Raw genomic sequence first — 19,086 nt, 5'->3', positions numbered from 1 at the left:
GATGACAGAACAAGTAATTTTATTCACTAAGTCAGTTTTGACACTGAAGGGCACTGGACAGTTGAAAACATCATTTATAGGGAGTTCCACTTACAATGTTATTCAGAACATAGTGGCGCTTTTGTTATTTCTAAGGAGTGCTTAGATGGAATAGTGTTACCCCTTTGAAAGAATCCGTAGCAATGGGAAGAATATCGCTAGCAAGGTTTACATAAAACTAAAAGTCATGTTATGCTCAAAAGCTTAAGTTTATTGCTCTATTTAATGACTACCACCAGTATTTTTAAAAAGAATGCCAGTTCTTCCTGCTAGCTTCTCACTGAAGGAAATATTTTAAATACAGCAATAAAATCAAGTGGTTTAAAGATAACACATTTTGCCACACATTCATGCAAACCCTGCTGACAGGATTTTTACAGGTTCATGGACACAGAATAAACACAAAGGATGTGTACTGAAATATTGGGAAACTCTCCCCACAGTGATGAAGTTGTAGGCATAACATTTCAGGCCCTACACCCTGCCCCTACTGACGTCAATGGCAAAACCTCAGTGGGAGCGGGATCAGCCCTTATTGTTCTGAGAGCTGCTTTACCTTCTCCTGATTAGGAAGTGCAGTAAATTCTCAGAATCTCCTGCACTAATAAAAGTGGTGGGTTTTGGTTATCGTTACAAATAAAGAGAAGCAAAAATATTTTTAGTAGTACAGCTTCTATTCACAAAACACTCATCTTTTATGTTAACGGTCCTGTGTACCTTCATTCTTCTCTGCTCAATAAAGCACTTAAACGTGTCCTTACCTCTAAGCATTAAACATAAAGTACAGTCTTCACAGCCTGACTGAGGTTTAAAAAGAAAAGCATGGACAGCAGTCTGTACTATTGAAAAGGAAACACAGCTGCCTGGACTAGTGATTAGAATAGGATAATGATTGTCTAAATTTGGTTTCAGGGCAAATTTATCAAAAAGCAGCCAACACATTCAGACTGATTTTTTTTTTAAAAGCTGCCTAAAGGATTTGTGTTAATTTTAATGAGCACTGAGCACCCGGTCATCCTCAAAGCTTTGAAACAAGTTTAAATTCATAGAATACAAGTCACTTTACTATTACTTTTAAAATAAAGATTAATTTAACCACAAAATTCCTCACCTGATTTCAAACCTCAAATTTTAGGGGAAATTATATTCGGATTGCGGTTTGATTACATAAAAAGAAAAGCTGTGCAAAAATAAAATCTGATTACAGACTGAGATGCCAAAATGTTGACAAAGAAAAGGCAAAGTGTAAAGAATTTATGTTCAGATTAACTCCTACTATTCACCTCAGATTCACCTAGCTGTCAGGATACTGGGGTACAGTGCTGGTAAGAATCGGAGGTAAGAATTTGACTCAAACCATTGCAATATTTTTTCCCCTTAGTTCTGATAAGACTGATGGTGGACTGCTTTAGAAAAAATAAACAAGCGAACATGATGTGCAAAACATCATTTCAATGTGAATCTACTTGAATCTTTCAACGCAGAGGCTCAGAAAGTTTACGATATACACAGTATTCGGTAATTTTATATGTAAAAACAATCAGAAAGAGGCAAAAAGTTACTTCCAAGCTTAGTCAACATACAGCACATTTCAGCATGACAATTCAGAAAGTTTCACACTGTATTTGGATATATTAGCGATGATTTTTTAAAAATAGCAAACTGAAGACAGTGGATTTTTTTATGATTTTTTTCCTTGCTTTTGTAACAAATGAAGCTACTATTCTTATTTACAGTATAAATAAGCCTTTTTTGGTGAAGATTATGTCCTGTCACACATGTCTAAGACAAGGCCTACCTCAGCTCTTAAATGTCAATGCAAACAAGAGCATAAAAGCAATATCAAAGTAAAATAATATATCTTTCCTTCCAGCTAAGACAACCAGGTTACCGTGTGTCTCTTAACAGATCTGAAATATATATGAATGCAGTCAGAAGTTCTCTTGGTTTTAGCCTTTAGGAATATCATGAACAGTTATTCTTCTGCTGCTCTAGAAAGCTGTTTTCCGTACAAGCTCATGACATGATGGACAAATTGATACTGTTCACAAGTCTGGATCATTCCTCCCCTGAAAAGGAAAGAAAAAAAGGGGAGGGGAAACAACAGTCTCATTACATGCAAATAACATGAGGAAATGGCATAGCTAACATGAGGCTGATGTTACACACAAAAGGTCTATTCCAAAGCTTCTCGAAACAAGCGAAAAGTACTCATTGATTACAACCAGCTTGCAGTCTGACCTCAAGATCCATTTTGAAAGTCTCTGCTAACCAAGGAATAGAAGGTAGTCAGAACAGGAATAGCCTTTAGCTTCACTTTTCTGAGACAGAGGCCCTCCTCCAGTAAGGCAACACTATCACCATTTACATTCATATTACTGGAGCACCTATACTCCAAGCACCATTTTAAACACCATGAAAAGCAACCCCCTACCCAAAGCTCTAGACGGACAAATGGGAGCAGGGGGAATAAAAAGGGGAAGTGGCCTATCCAAGACTTCACAGCTGCACTAGGGACTGAATTCAGGACTATAGGGGGCCAAGCCAGGCCAGCCCAGACAACTGATGTAGCACACAACTTCCCCATTCTGGAATGAGGGCTCTTCCCTCCATGCCACCCCACACTGTGCTTTTGGCAAGTTCACCAGAGAACTAGGGGATGTCGAGCAGGAGTTTGGAACAGACAATGGAACTTTTAAAAAAGGACAACTGAGATTTGTAACTGAATTGACTGCCATGTACACCTTGATCAGTGAGACTCCCAGCACAGAAATCTGTTTTGGTTCAGCTTTTATTTCAGCCTTTGCTGTTCTCTTTAAAACTGCAAACCTGAAAGGAAATGCAAGTGGGAGAAGAAACAGTTTGCTTTTCCATGTATCATTAGCTTGTGTATTTTTGCAAGTAGCATATTAATCAACACATGAGTACTACAGTGGGAGACAGAAGTGAACAGAAAGAACAAGAATAAAGCTGTTCATTTTAAGCAGATTTTACTAACACTTAAAATTCTGCTAAGAGTACCTCAACAACAGTGATATGATCTCTTGATAATCCATTATGAAAATAATTAAACCCTCTGGCTCAAATTCAAAGAAGGTGTATGCAGAATTGTGCCAGCATTGGTGCTGGTCCACAGATCCCGGGAACCCAGTGCCAAAAGGTGGCTGAAATGACAAGCGGTGTTGAGGAACACAGGAACCCATGGGTGGCCAGCACCAACCAGACTGTGTCAGTCTAAGGAAGACAGTATGTGGTGCAGTCCCTCAGAAATCTCCACCGGAGGAAATTAATGAGAAGTTGCTTCCTCTAAGCCAAATAGATAGCAGACTGCTAGCACCCTCCTTGGGGACTGCCCTCTTCTACGGAGTTCAGCCTAACATTTGTAGATCACACAGTAGCCATACGAGTAAGAGGTAGATGAGTGGGCAAGACAACCTCCTCCTTCAGCCTCTTGCAATCATTTTGTTAAGTGACTGTTTGAAATAACACTTAACAATGAGCAGGGATGGACAAGGACTCATGCTTCAACTTCTCATCAATAAGCAAAGGTGGGAAACACACGGTGCATTTCTAAAAAAAAACCAAACAACCCCTATTTCCTAGCTGAGCATCTCCTCCCTATCTGCTCTACTCAATACAGGCCTATTGAGCCCTTCTGTGCTGCACCCAGCACTGAAATATATTTATGTCAGTTCATGACACACAAGGAACTTTAGTCATATCTGGCAATTACTCCCCATGCAATTCCATTAACAGTGAGGTTGCACCCTGAAGTTATAGCAACAGAAGCACCAGGGTGGCCATCAAGTTTCAAACCACAGGAAATTATTTTCCTTTTTTATCTGGTTCCCTGCTATGCAGTGGCTTCCTCCCCTTCCCACACACATGCATACCATGACATGTGCTTGCTGTCCAGGCTTTGGCATAGAATAGAGAAATTATGTTTTCACCCTATTTGCCACAGAAACCTTTCAATTCTTAGTTGAATTGTGGGAAATGACAGCAAATGTCTCTCAGTACCATGGGAAGGACGCAGGAATGATCACTTCCTCTCCTTAGTCATACTAGGTTATTTTAGGACCAACTGTTGGCCACTGGTGCAAAGCCCAATGGACAAAATTCTTCCAAGGGATCTGTAAGGGAATGAAGGGAAAGAAACATTTGTCCCCTTCACTCATTCCCACAGCAGCCTCAAAGGTGGTTCTCAGGGCTAATGTCAACCCCTCTACTGCTGTGAAGCAGTGAGGTGCATTCCTGTGTGCTCTGGCCTGCATCCAACCCTCTTTCCCTAAGTCCCTGGTGACTCCTTCCCATTCACCCTATTTTCTCTAGCAGTAATTGTCAGGCAGGAAGAGGAGATAGAAAGGGTCTTCCTTCCTATAACATGCTTGGACACTGTCCCATCCTCTTATGCTGCTTTTGAAGTCACATTGAGCTTTTGTGAGACTTTAGTGACAGTAACAGTGGATGGCAGCAGGACTTCCAAGAGACCATGAGACCCATTTTTCACACCTTGAAGAAACCATGCTCTTCTGTAGCAGGGACGGTGATTTGACTGCTTTCCGTCTTGAGTATTTTCTCCTATGACATTTAAGTGGACTTTTCTTATCCCATCCCACCCCTGAGAGGTACATGGCAGCTTTCTTTTCCTCCACGGCATCCTTTAAGTGTAGTCTCCGTTCTCCAGCCTCTGCAAATGACTGCCTGTTCCCCTCTTTCTGCAAAGCTAGTATTTTTAATTGGCCTGTATCAAGCATATTTGTAAGCCGGCATTTTCAACCTTCATTTGTATGGCTATTTTCCTGTGTAACATTAGTCACAGAGACAAGATATTTCAGATCCAGCCAGATATTTCAACTGGGCCATAGATAATCAGCACTCACTACTCATATTCTGGTTTTCTTTTTCTCAAGAAGCCTTTCCTTGTCCGGCCTGAAATCCACTGAAATAGCCAAACCTCCGAGCCCCTGCAGGTCCCTGTCTATCAGAGCCTCAGCAGGGCAGCAAGCATTTAATTTTCTGCCTCCCACGGAGCATAATTTCTCCTCAGAAATAAAGTTCAGAGTGAGGTTGAGGTTCTTTTTTTTTCCTCAGAAAAATCTTTGGTATGTTTTTCGTGACATCTCTTCCCCTGACTACATTTATCATTATCATTAGAGAGAGCGCTGAGACATGTTTTGATGGCACTTGAAACCAGTGGGAGAGGAAAAATAACATCTCTAATGCAAAATTCAAGTCTGTTTACTTCATAATCAAACTCAAGGTGGTGTGTTAAGAAATGCTTAACTGGAAACCATTGAATTTCTGGATATTTTCACAGCTCCTCCCATACATCTGCAAACACTCCAGACAGTGCATACTCTCCCTCTCCCCACAAAGTCCCAAGCAGACCCAACAGTGCTCACAGCTCCAACTATGTAAGGCTGGCTTTCTTTACTCCTCCTGGGAGCAAAGTGCTGATCTGTGGCTCTGAACTTAAGTACAGCAGACCTTTGAGGCTTTGCTTCTGTAAGAATATGGGGGCAACTCCTCAGTTGGTGAAAGCTCATCCCTTGCTGCACTGAGCTGTGCAGCTGCACGGATTTTGATGCCTGCTATGAATCTAGCTCAGTTCTGGGGCTGCTAATTAAGCAGTCAAAACTACTTAGAACAGGATAACTTCCTTCCAGGAATGTTTTTTCTTGGCCTCCATTTGTCTTCGTTCCTATCCTGTTCTCATTTATTTCTCCTTAAGTAAAGGGGAAAATTACCATCGCTTTTTTTTTTTTCCCCCAGAAAGGAAACAGGCTTTCTTACCTGTCTAACCGCAACTGGCAGGCTGTTCGCAGTATGTCAACTATGCCCTCGCTCTTCAGCTGTTTACAACAGACACTAGTTGCAATAAAGCAGCCAGTCCTCCCGATGCCTGCACTAAGGGATGGAAAAGCAGAGAGAGGCAGTGGAGATGTTAAAATGGCTTTGCAACTTTCCCATTAAATGAGTGCCATTAAACCAGCAATCAAACCCCATTATCCCTTTGCTCCCTCCAACCTTTGCCAGGTGGGTGCTTGCGAATATAAACCCGTAACTAGGAAAAGATACTAACTTCAATAGGACAACATAATTGTGAGCTGCTCAAAGGATGGACGTGGCACATACAGTACTGAAAAAGGACTGTTGGGTACAGTTTGACCCAATATATCATTGAACCATTGAAAACAAGCAGTTAAACAGTATTTCTTAGTTAGACTTGCTTTGAAGGCAATTTTTGCTTTGAGATTCTTAATCCTAATAGCTTCTTCGAAAGCTATTTTCATTCACAGGCACAGTAAAAAGCAAAACAAAACCAACCCCCTTGCTTAAAGAATTAGAGCCAACAGCAATGTGGAAGTGTATTGCCATTTGCTGATCAGATCTGCAATATAGTAATTCTCTGAATCTGTGCAGGATACAGCAAACTCACTAGTCAAGAAATTTCTTTGTCTTTCCTGAACATCTTTGTATCTGATTCAGTCCTTACTTAATGACCAGAATAGATTTTATTCTCAAAGGCATAGTGCTATCAAAGCTGTGAATTCTTCTTATCACCTAATAAAAAGCTAGCAGTAAAAGCTGACAGCCCTTCTTATGCATTAAATAATTAAGGGAGCATCCTCAGGAAAATTACTTGACACAACTGCAAGAAATCCTGCTTCCATTTAAATTGCGCTAAAGTCATAATACAAAAACACTGGCAACAAATGTATAAGCAACAACGGAGTTTGCAGTTAGCTGCTGCTTGCAAAGTCCTAATACTGTTTCTTTGACTGTATGGACAGGTTTTTCACTCTGCATTTATGCTTGTTAAGGAAACAGCTACATTAGAATTGTTTTAACTTCTATTACAGAATGATCAAGGCAACTCAATGAAAGTTTGGGGGATGATCTTTACACACTAAGAACTCATCTCAGTCTTCAAATAATTGTGACAGAAGTGCCTACCTGACTTAAAATTTTTGTCCCTGAAACTCTTTGTACCTCATGCCCTGACTTCTGTTTTCTTTACTATATCTAGTTTGTTCATCAATACTTCAAGTATTTCAGTGTTTCATAGGACCCTTTGCTGCATATGGATGTTTATCAATAGTTAAAAAAAAAGCCCTTCGTTTTCCAATTTACGTCATAACCAAAAAGCTCCCAGTACACAGCTCTTGTATACTGTTTCCCATTCATAGACCTCAGTGTGTTTTGCAAAGGGAGTGAAGGACACAAATTTTTAGATAAAGCAAACAGCAATGAAACAGCACTTGTCCCAGGACAAGCTGCAGTATTCTCAGTGGCTGAGACAAAGTCATAATCCTTCCAAGGCTGCCCAAGAGTGGAGCATTATCCACAGGATCACTAGCCTGTCTTTAACATGATGCTGCTTTTAAAAACAGAGCTACAAAAATGATCAGAGGGCTGGAACACCTCTCCTATGAAGACAGGATGAGGGAGTTTGGGTTATTCAGCCTGGAGAATAGAAGGCTACAGAGAGACTTTATTGCAGCCTTTCAATACTTAAAGGGGGCTTATAAGAAAGATGGGGACAGACTTATTAGTAGGGCCTGTAGCGATATGACAGGGAGTAACAGTTTTAAACTGAAAGAGGGTAGATTCAGATGAGATACATGGAAGAAATGTCCTATGCTGAGAGTGGTGAAACACTGGAACAGGTTGCCCAGAGCGGTGGTAGATGCCCCATCCCTGGAAATAGTCAAGTTCAGGCTGGACGAGGCTTTGAGCAACTTGATCTAGTTGAAGATGTCTCTGCTCTTTGCAGGGTGGTTTGGATTAGATGACCTTTAAAGGTCCCTTCCAACCCAAACTATTCTATAGTTCTATGATTCTAATAACTTCATTATTAGGTTTGTATCTATTTTTCTTAAAGGTGCTTTATTTTACATCACTGAAGGCCAAAACCACAGTGCTTATGTACTACTGAGGAACTTCCACAAAGGCTAAAGGAGCTACTGTGCTCAGCATAACACAGGCCTTGACTAACAGCTTGCTGCATATACCACTCTCAAATAGAGGCAATGTATTAAATTCCTTCTTCATATAATACGACTGCAACTGATAATAATCTGAAAGGGCTCTGGTCCACAGTTATCACATAAAATACTTCATAAACCTATCACCATGTCTCTTAGCAGTTAATTCATATGAAAATACTCCATTTCTACCCCGATTATTACTGTGTCGTGGGGATGACACCATACAAGAGGACAAAACAAGTACGCAAAGAGTGACATGGTAACCAGAATCTTTACCTGCAGCAAATACCGTAATACTTCATGGAGCTCTTGGAAAGTCACAGATTTCCAAGAGCAAAGGGAACCTTTTTACAAACCATTTGTTATTTTTCTCTGAACTCTCTTCAATTTGTCAAAATCTGTTTTAAAACACCGGCAGAAAAACTGGATATGTGGCATCATACGAACATTTTCACAGAATCACAGAATATTTTTGGTTGGATGGGACCTTTGAGATCATCGAGTCCAACCAACAAAAAAAAAAACAAAACACCCACACCAAAAAAAAAAACCCCAAAAAAACCCAAACAAAACCCAAAAAATCCCAGAACACGAAACACCAAAACCAAACCAAAACAAACACCCACAACCACACATTACCAGTGATTACTCCACATTAGCTTATAGGTGGATCTTTAATGACACTAGGCTACCTGCCATTCATGCCAAGAGTCTCTTTAAAACCACTCCCATTGTATGATAATACCTCACTTACTACAGCTTCTGGATAGCAACCATCTGCCATTTCCTAGAAAATGTTATGCAAAACTAGGTAAAATTCCTTACAAAAATCCCAAAGATCAATTTGGCAAAATGTACTTCACCAAAATTATGCAAGATTACCCTGGCAAGATTACTGCATTGCTTATCAGGCTTTCCGCTATTTACCTGGAATAATTGTTTTGAGAACTGACTTGTAGTTTTCAAGTAATCACATTTAACTTTTCTTAACACTGCCAAAACAGGACATGCTTTTAGACCTCTGGAACTTCTCAAATTTTCCAAGAACTAGAACTCAGCTATACTGAACTTTAATGATTTAGAGCCTGTGGACCAATTTTTTTAAACACTCTTGAGTGAAAATCATCCAGTAGAGTTGATTTAATAATAGTTAGTAGTGTTGCTTAACACATTCCCTAGTTAGCAGCGCAAAAGAATGTACTTCATCATGTCTATGAGTGATAAGTACATAATCCTACTTATTTCTGAAAACAGAAGTACCTATCTTAATCTATTTTTTCTGCTCTGTGATTGATAATTACCATTTTCTCATCAGGCTTCAAACCACTGTAAGGATTTTGCTTCTTCCATATAAGAAGTTTTCATCTTTGCCAGGGGCTTTCCATGGATATTTCAGTTTTACTATCAATTGCATTTAGTTCCTGTCTGTTGATTAGTACTTGCTCAATCAGCTTTGCCACTTTGTTTTATGTATTACACTTAAACTATTGTCTTTGGCATAATGAAGATTTTTAAAAATCAAAGAAGGAATCTACAAAGCAGGGGGGTTCGAGGCTTGAAGTTGAATGTTCTGCTTGCTTGCGTCTCCCTAGTCAGTTTCACTCAGACTATGTTCATTTTTGGTAACCCGGCCCTGGCGTGTGTAACCAGTAAGGCAAATAAAATGAGAACTGTTGGTACTTGTAACTGAGCCACTGCCAGCTTCTGTGTTCAGTTCAGTCTGTATCTGAATGTAACAGTTAGTAATAGAAAATTACTGTCATTAAGTTTTAAAAGTTCCAAGCATATTTCAGAAGCAGTTAGGCAAGATCTCCCCCACGTCTGACTGATGGTTAACATGACAGTATCTGCACTATGCCGCTGTATGCAAAGCGGCTCTTAGAAGACAGATACAACATTTATTTACCTGCAGTGAACAATCACTGGGGCATTCTTCTCTTCTGCACTCTGCATTGCCTCTTCCACTTCCAGTACTAGCTGTAACAGAGGCGGGGCTTGATCTGGTGTCTTCTGGTCTGGCCAAGATGTGTACCAGTAATGTTTCAGGTTTCTTACTTCTTCTCCTTTCTACAATCCAGTTAAGACAAACACCACAAAGTTTTAAAAGAACTTCTGGTTGCAAATTGATAGTGAAACCTGGACTTCCCTTTAAGAATGAGATGAGTAAATCAATGCTAAACGGAACAGGAGATGCAAATGGCAAGCCATACAACACAGAAATCTGGATTTCAAATATCACGCCTGCACTTCAGTAAACTGCCTTAAAAAAAAAAAAAAAAAAAGTATGCTGCTCTTTTAGTGCCAAGAGCTGTGTGCGAAACACTCCAGGCAGTCTGCTCCCTCTTGACAGATTCACTCAGCAAAGCCAGAACTGTGCTTGTGACATAATTGCTTTCATAACGTATTTGACAGACAGAGAGCCAGAAGCCTTATCTCTGTCTCTGATAGCTAGATAGATAGATGAGGGAGAGAGATGGGAGCTTTTTTTTCTATCTTTTCTGACAGACAGACTCTCATCAGTTTCCTGTCAATTCTACTCTTCTCTTAGACACGGTGAGAATTTCAGAGACACTACGGAAGGTGGGAATTGTATCTAGCTGCAGTCCAGGGCTTTTTGAGACACAAATTATAATTCTCTCTCTGTCTCAGCATGGCTATAAATACAGCAAATCTGCTATTACCTTTTCTGAGTGTCAAGTAGCACCACATGCTTCTGATTTTGTGTGTTCAAAGTGACATCCTTCTTCCTGATTTCTAAAGGTGCCAAATAGTAACATGGAGCTCAGGGAACCTTTCAGTCATTACAGAAGCCAGCTGGCATAAGGCTAAGCAAATATCTTCGAAAGGTCCAGGAACAGAAGTGTTAGCTTCCACAACCTTCCCCTTAAACAGATGGCTTGCCAAGTTATAAAAGGGGAGGGAAAAGAGAATTAATTTGTCTCTTTCTAAAGAACCAGGCACAAAAGTCTGGAAATAGTTTTTGTCATCTATACTCCTAAGTCCCTATGACTGTCAGTCATGGGATGTTAAAAGTGGTCTGGGGCTGTTCCATCCTTCTCTTTGGTTGACAAAGCTTTTGCATAGCTTCGCAGTGAAACAGATTGGGAATGTGATATAGTTAAATCTTTTTTCTTTCTCATGCTGGATTAATTTTCAGATGGATAGATCAGTTTCCCCCTTTTGCTTATCACACAGTCACACAAATGCTTGTGTGGGCACATGAGAGATGTCACAAGGGTAAGAACAAAAGAGCTGGACAAAGGGAGGCTGGGCTTCTTTCACTTGATGTTCCAGCTTATACTGAGTTTAAAGTGATCATTGAAGCACAGTCACAGGAACCTTAAGGGTATGTTTAGCTCAGTTTAGGAAAAGAGTCTTACTATTGTAGCACAGAGCCTGGCTTTAGGTTATTTGCTCTGACAAGAAGATACTCTGGTTAAGAGAGCATAATTAGTTGTCATGAATAGTACTTGAGCTCGCTACAGTAAATCTGATCAAATTTCAACACTGCTGTGAAACATGAACATACACAGTTGCTTTTGAATGTGTGACTATGTGTGAGCAACAGAAGTTATGAACACTGGATTCTTAAGTGGGTTGTGAAAAACTATAATAAAAATGTTGTCAATAATACTCAGAGAAAAGTAAAAGTTATCTGAAGAAAAACATGAATCACTATATAAAGTCACTCATTGGACAGAAAGAGAGTCAAAGTACAAACGATGAACTCTGGATGTCCTTAGTTTTGACTACACTGTTACCAGTTTTATGCTTCTGCTTAGAGAACCCCAACTTCTGCAGTTCCATACACTTCTGGTTTGACTTGAACAAAACATTCTCTATTGGTGCTTCCTTGAGACGGAGAAGACTTGGGAACAAGTAGGAAGAAGCATGATTTAATTGATGGTTTGAAGGCTACCATCATACATGCTTTATCTGAGATCATGAATCAGTGGCTAGACACTGGCAGGCTCCTTTGAGAAAGGAAAACAAGCCTAGCTCTATTGCCTGAGCACTTTCTAAATTCCTAAAGTTTGCCCATTCCAGTCCCCTATTCTGAGTAAAGTATGACAATCCACCCTGTAACACATGCAGTAATTGTACATTGCTCGTAGTGGTATCATATATTTCTGACCACTCCCTGTTTAAGGGAAAACAGGAGTCAAATTTTCACTTCATTTCTCTAGTTTTCACTACCATGTCTTTTAACATACATATAGTCCAAAGCCACTACTCCACTATTGCTATTAAATGACAAATGTACAGCTCTAGTAGGCAACGGTAACCTGACAAATTGAAACTTTATTTCCGTTCTAGAACTCAGCAGTTAATTCCTGATATTTGAGGGTGGGAGGAAAGAGTCACTGCCCCACTAGTACTGAAAACAAAAGCACTGTTTAACTGAAAAACAAACGAGCATGAGCTTAAAGAAAATAGTCTAATGATCAAATCATTTGAGTAGGGAAGGAACTACATCCTTGGAGATGTGTATATGCAATAAAGGCTTTCGCATCATTTGTGAGACGAAAGCACTTGTCTGTCTTGGCTATTATTGGGAAAAATGTGTGGTATCTATACTTCTCTCCTTATGACTTTGCTGTACTCTGCCACCCTAGCCATTCTTTTTTTTCTTTCTGTTAGTGTCTGAACCTACTGGATATGCCAGCCCCGACAATCTAGCTTTCAGTTTGCTGGCTGTTGGGTTTTTTTTCCACTGCGGGATACATGGTTATATATACAGAAAAGATATATTCATATATCCTAACTCGAAATTCTGAAGCTTCTTCTCTAACATGAAGAGCTTCACCTAAGGAAGAACTGAGCAGGGACAAGAGAATTTGGGAAAAACCTATGAGGTTGCTGTTGGAAGAAAACATTCTACAGGGATGAGTATTAGCTTGAAAGATATTTGTGATATGGGAGTATGGCTTATTACACTTGAATTGTTGTATATATAAGATCTTCAGGACTGTTTCTTTGTTTTGTGCAACAGCTATTAAAGTGATATTGGGTTTTGGATATGCTACTGCAATACTGATACTAAAAACCACTCCCTTGCAATTCCATCTGAAAATGGAACTGGCTATTACCTTCCTGAGAAGAATTTGAATGATCCTTCCCCAGGAAAAGAATTAAGTTTCCTTCCAGAAATATAGAAGGGAAGTGATGTTTGGGTCTTTTTGGGGGTAAAGGGGTGTAGGGAAGAACATTTCAATCTAAATCTCTAAAGTTAATGTCAAGCTGAAAAAAAGATTTGCAATACTAGTATTAAAATGTTGTATTTAACTATTTAAAACAACTATGAAAAACTCAGTGTAGTTTTTTATTGAGGAAATTTTGTCTTGTCACCATAACTAAAAAGTGACTGATTCTGTTAGATATCAGCATTCCATCAGAATTAATCTATGTTTATTCTTGCTGCCGCACTGTAGTGTTTTAGATAAATTCTATTTAAGACCTCTGCAAGTCTGCAACATACTTGTAAATATTCTTTATTTCCCACTCGTCAGGAAGCGTGATTTTCTTCTTTGCCACCTTTGCCAAAAGCATGAGTGACAGACTTTCCACACTCTCAATCCAGGCACAGGATTTCATATGCTGGCTTTTTGCCTATTAGCATATGCCTAAAGAGACTTGAAACTGGTTGGATAAGAGGAGTTTTTTCAGTTTGGAAAGAAATTGTTGTGTTATACAGAGGTCAGGGGTAGATCAGGTAGATGAAAGAAGTATAAAGTTAATGTAAATAAACTGTTCTTATTAAAACATGTAGCTTGAGCTTCTAGAACCTAGCAATGAAAACAATTGTAAAATAGGATGCTGGTACTTTAAGTAGCATCTAAGTACTTAAAAAATTAAACCTGTGTTTAAACTCTCCATCCACAAGATGATAGAATGGTTACTGGTATGTAAAACTACATACACAGTTGGAAAGATACTAATGTTTAGAAATGTAAACATGGAGAATGCTGTGGTGAAAGTGCTTTTAAAGGTCACCAAGATTTTTAGTGTCTTGGAATGGAACGATCCCTTAAAGCACCTTCCAAGTTGGGTCAGCCAAATCGCTCAAAGAATAGATTAGCATGGTACCTGTTAAAAGGTGTTCAGCCATGGTGAACAGAAGCGGTGCCACCGCACCACTGACAAGTGCCAAGCAGACAAGTACTCCTACTGCTGAGAGAAACTGAAAACAGGTAAGCAAAATTAAAAAGCCTTTTGCTCAGTTCTCAACCCCCTCACTTCTTGTTAGCAGTACAAGTCATCTTAGGTATAAACAGCTGGTGAGTACCCAGTAATCTGACAGCATCCTAATAACGATCGTAAAAAGATAAGAAGCACAACCTAAATATTTCTTAGGGGTTTTCCCATACTACAAAATATGCAAGATGCCACGCAGGTAAAAGTTCCCTGTTAGTAATCAGTAACCCTTGTTGTAAGTCCATGGCTGGAAGAATAAACAAGCCTTTGAATTCTACAGAACATCATCACAGAGTTTAGCAGGTTATTCCATCAGTGCTGTCTGACTTGCAAAGGCTGGTAAGAAACTACGCATGAGCTAACATGTCACTCGAAATGACCAGTCAACACAGAAGACAAAGGAACAGAATGAGTCACTGGTTTCTTCCACTGAGTGAACCCCATACTATTACAATTGGCCTGTTAGCTTTGTACATAAGCAGTCTAAATCTCTGACTGCTTATTTTACTTTTTCTATGGTTTTGTATGTTGGTGAACTGGGCAAAGCTATTATGACTTCAGTAATGAAAAGTGATATTTATACAGCAGTAGACTGTGCAGAATATTTCTACACAACTCTCCATGAACATCTCCATTTAAGGGTTAAGACAGCTACATTACTGTAAGTACGTTGGAATGATCTACCTTTAGGGTGATGAGCCTCAAACGGTAATCGTCTGCTTGTATGACTTGGTTAACTGTGATTTCTATTCCTTCATAGGTGACCTGTTCCTCTGGCCAATATTCTGTGCATTTCTGTGTGAAATATAAAATAAATCCAGTTAAGCAGCTATCAAGGGAGATTCATTTTTACTCCTCTGAAATTGGATATAGCACATGCATAGATGAATATGAATGAACGTTGTTTCTATAATAAGTGCAAGTTTCACTTTCTAAACCGGGACCACATTTCAAGTGATTTTTGCTGCATTCATAATAGTCTGATTGCGTGAAAAATACACAAATCAAGTAATGACTAACTAATGCTTTTAAATACACACATCCTTATTTATCTTTATGCAATGATATGCATTTTGAAGGTTCATTAGAAAAGCCAGTGGCCATGTGCCTGTGTTTTTAGATTAATCCCTTTCTTAAGATAATAATGATTAGTATAATATAACTAGTGTTAATTACCGATATTTCTGTGGTGTGTACACTGATATGGAAACACAAAATAAATATTTTCTATTTTTTATATTCAGAGAGCACTGACCCTTTATAAGATGGTAATTTACATAGGTTTTTGTACAAAAGAACACGACTGGGGATGTTTTGGGAATTAGATTATGTACCAAAATCCTCTTTAAAGAGAATCTTTCAAAGTTAAGGAACTAAATGGAAGCAATAGCTATGAGAGCTATTAGAGTACTACATTTGATTTTGCCAAAAAACAGTCAGAGATGCAACCAGCACAACCTGATAATTAGAAGAAGGGAAACTATAGTCCATTTGCAAATCTACCTTGTGGTACTCATACACTAGACATAAGTGAGAATTTGTAAGCACTCCTATCCTAGAAGGACGACTGAAAAAGGCTGTGGGTTTTGGTATGCAGTTTCTCTTTAAACTAATCAATATGCAAAGGAAGAGACAAGCACTTCAACATGGTGCATGAACTAGTTCATGGACAAGAAATGACATGAACAAGGCAGGGTCTGAGAAAAAGGCTCCCTTGTGGTAATGGAAGAAGCCATCTCATTATCACAGGAGAGTAAGAATCTGTACAAACCCAACTTAAGATGATACTTGTAAATATCTTCTTTTACATAGCTGCATACAATCTTGAAGGAAGCATGTTAAATCATTTTGCTCTCCTCCACCAAAAATCATTTTGCTTCAGGAGAAAGACCAACAACAGAAAAGTATCTTGCAAAGTTACTGAGTCAAAATTTTTGTGTGGGAGAATGAGTGTTGTTCCATCTGCATAGTGCATCAGTTAATAACCCACTGGGAATGGGGCCCACTGTGTCTCTGTAAAATTATTTACGCAGATTGCATTTTCTCTTCCTCTTCTCTTAAACTGTAGAATCCATTGTGAAAATTGTCAAGAGCGCTAGCAGCTATCAATAGCACAGACGTTGCTCTGCTTAAAGGAGTGGAGTAAGATTGCCCACTCATTTCTGTGGGCTGTCTGTCAGTTCAGATTAGATGTGACAGAGGGCTGAGATACAGAGCTTTTAATACTCACATTAGCAAAGTCATTGCACTGAGGAGGAATGCAAAGCCTCTGTAACTAGCATCATTGTTGAACAAAGGTTTTGGGTTTGAATCTAGGTACTTCCGAGTCCTGTTATTCATATATTAATATATGTTATGGAAGAAAGGGAATGAATATGGTAGACATTTACATGAAAGGACTTACCCTATATTTATGGCTGAGATTCCTGACACCATTTAATTTTTGACACAAAAGGTATCAGAAAAGACTCAGCAGCTCTATTACGGTATATAGGCTGTAGCAAGCTCCAGTTATATAGTGCATCAGCACTACAGTGCACTGCTTCCCAAAACTGATATGACAGGTGAAATACTTGGTCGGTGTGGATAGGAGGAAATTCAGACATAAAGGTTATTTTACATTCCTGTCATACATTCTTGCTGTGAAAACTATAGTGGAAGAACTGATCAGCAGATAAAGTCATTCAGGACTAGTGTTTCCTCTGCATCATCTTTAAACCTCAAAGTCCTTAAATGATTCTGGTAGATTATGCCATGACATTTTAGTACCTTATTTGCCATGAACTGGCAACTCTGATCAATGAGCAAGTTATTACTTCAGTGCTGCCTCTCAGATGGTTTAAAATGTTCGTGCAAACAAAACATTTAGATAAGCAACATACTTTTACTTTGCATCACCAATGCCTTGACAGTATGCATCCAATCAGCCAGCTGTAATAACTGACCATTTTTAACTTGCAAAGCATGATAATTCTGCGACTGTCTTGTTCATGTCTTTTTTCACTAAAATCCAAAGTTAAATTTATTTACTTCACAACTGGGGAAAGCTAAAGGTCTGTGCACATGCATAATTACAGGACTAAGCTTCCTGCTAGCAGTTAAGCCATTATAACTCCGTGTGTATGACAGAAGTACACTCATTCTTGGCCTTCTAAGTGTCTGTAAAGCCTCTTCTCCAAAGGAAACTCTCTCACCTAAATCACTAATGGGTTCTCAGAGACAAGCTTTGACAAATACTGCTGCTGCAGCTTAAGAAACACCTATTGGATCTCTCCATCACACCTTGCTGCCAGTGGTGAGGGGGGATGCAGAGCCCAACACATGCCCAGACCACTTTCTCACGTCTTGCACTGTCAATAACAGCAGACATAAGCTCAGCTACCTGTCTGTGAACTGAAGCCCAGGCACATGGTTCTTGCAAGTCTGCTGTGGGGCAAATATTTCAGCATGTAAGTAATGAACAGCTGGAGGGCAGCAGTATTTTAAACTGCAAACAGAAATCACATTAGGTGGATTAGCAGAAACACCATCACAGTTTAATTTCTGGAAGTAGGGGGTGAATAGAAAATTTCAACATCTTAATTTCAATAATTCAAAAGCATTCAGGAAAAGGTCCTCCATATCCAAGTCAGCTTTAGTTGTTCATTATTGTAACTAGCATCTTTCATAATTCAGGGACAGCCTCAATTAACTGTGGATATAGACACTGAATCAAAATAAATGCAAGATAAAGCAGCACCAACTCTGTTGATTAAAGATATTCAACCTTAGTAGTTATGGGGTACTATTGTTTTTTGATTCCTTTAGAGAGAACTTGAAAGACTGTCTCCAAATAGAGCTGGCTTTGGAGAGGTTTCAGGTCAGCTGGGAGAGGAAAAATGGCAAAACCAGCAGTAGGCTAAGTCAGATAGCAAAAGAAGACTTACATTAAACTGATCTGAAAGAGAAGCTCACATCTTTTCTGAGCCTGAAGAATTTAATGCTGGCTCTGATTGCTCAGGCCACTGAACCAACTTCTGTTCACTGGTTTAGCATCTATGCCAAAAATATCTGCTAGAGTACAGATAAAAATACAGACTATATGTAACACCATTACCTCATTCATCTCTTCTATATTGGTAATCATGACAATGATGGGAGAACGCTCCTGCCACACCATTCTCCAGAAATCACTGACAGTATTAACTATCGGTCCCTGAGTAGCAATATATACCTTTTCCTCTCCTCCATAGCCCTGCCAACAAAACAACAAGAGATCAATTTTAACAGGGATGACCACCACAACCTTGAAGGTTCAGTCTTTAAAACAGAGAGCTACCACTGGTTGGAATGGTGACTCCATGGCATCAGTTCTCCTCTCTGTCTTGCTCCTGCACATGTGTACATGGAGCAAAGGCACAATATAGACTCACGTAATTCCAGCAATGAGTGTCCAACAGCCTTGAGGTGACTCTCGCTAGGTCAAGAGCCTTATTCAGGCTTATTATCCAGTGCCTCAGTCAGGCCAGCTGACAAGCAATTTGCATCAAGAAGTGCAGAAATGTGTTTTTGTCTGGTCTCAACCTGTACAGTTGCATTCAGATTTGGTTTCCAGTTAATATAAGCAGGAGAGAAGAGCAATTGGTTCATCTAGAATGCCTTTAAAAGCCAGTGGATGTTGCAGTTCTATTTACATTAACAGTGGCTGATAGAGGCTACACAGACACATTGGACTATTGAGCTCTTACCCTGATGTAGTTAGCATTGATGTAAGAGCTAAGGGGGTCGTCCTGATCAGCTGAGGTAAGGCACACTCTGCTGTGAGGATCTGAAAGGTGTAAAGAGGTAAGTAATAGTTTATCAGTTGCTCAGAGGAGAG

At 39.4% G+C, this 19,086-nt stretch overlaps 1 protein-coding gene across 1 annotated transcript in view; it reads right to left on the bottom strand.

Annotated features, from left to right (window-relative positions):
• PTPN5 (protein tyrosine phosphatase non-receptor type 5) overlaps positions 1-19,086 on the bottom strand; it is a 39,363-nt gene continuing 20,277 nt past the window's right edge. The window contains exons 7-12 of the mRNA XM_074148909.1: positions 18,956-19,035; positions 18,325-18,462; positions 14,913-15,023; positions 9,940-10,100; positions 5,836-5,949; positions 1-2,108 (exon numbers count right to left, since the gene is read on the bottom strand). Of these exons, the coding sequence (XP_074005010.1) occupies positions 2,015-2,108; positions 5,836-5,949; positions 9,940-10,100; positions 14,913-15,023; positions 18,325-18,462; positions 18,956-19,035 (698 nt within the window). The 3' untranslated portion in view covers positions 1-2,014. The remainder of the gene's footprint in view (positions 2,109-5,835; positions 5,950-9,939; positions 10,101-14,912; positions 15,024-18,324; positions 18,463-18,955; positions 19,036-19,086) is intronic.

The sequence above is a fragment of the Numenius arquata genome, chromosome 6 (genome assembly GCF_964106895.1).
Source record: "Numenius arquata chromosome 6, bNumArq3.hap1.1, whole genome shotgun sequence".
NCBI classification, from domain to species: Eukaryota; Metazoa; Chordata; class Aves; order Charadriiformes; family Scolopacidae; genus Numenius; species Numenius arquata.
The sequence above is the reverse complement of the archived record's forward strand: the minus strand, read 5'-3'. Positions and strand labels throughout refer to the sequence as shown.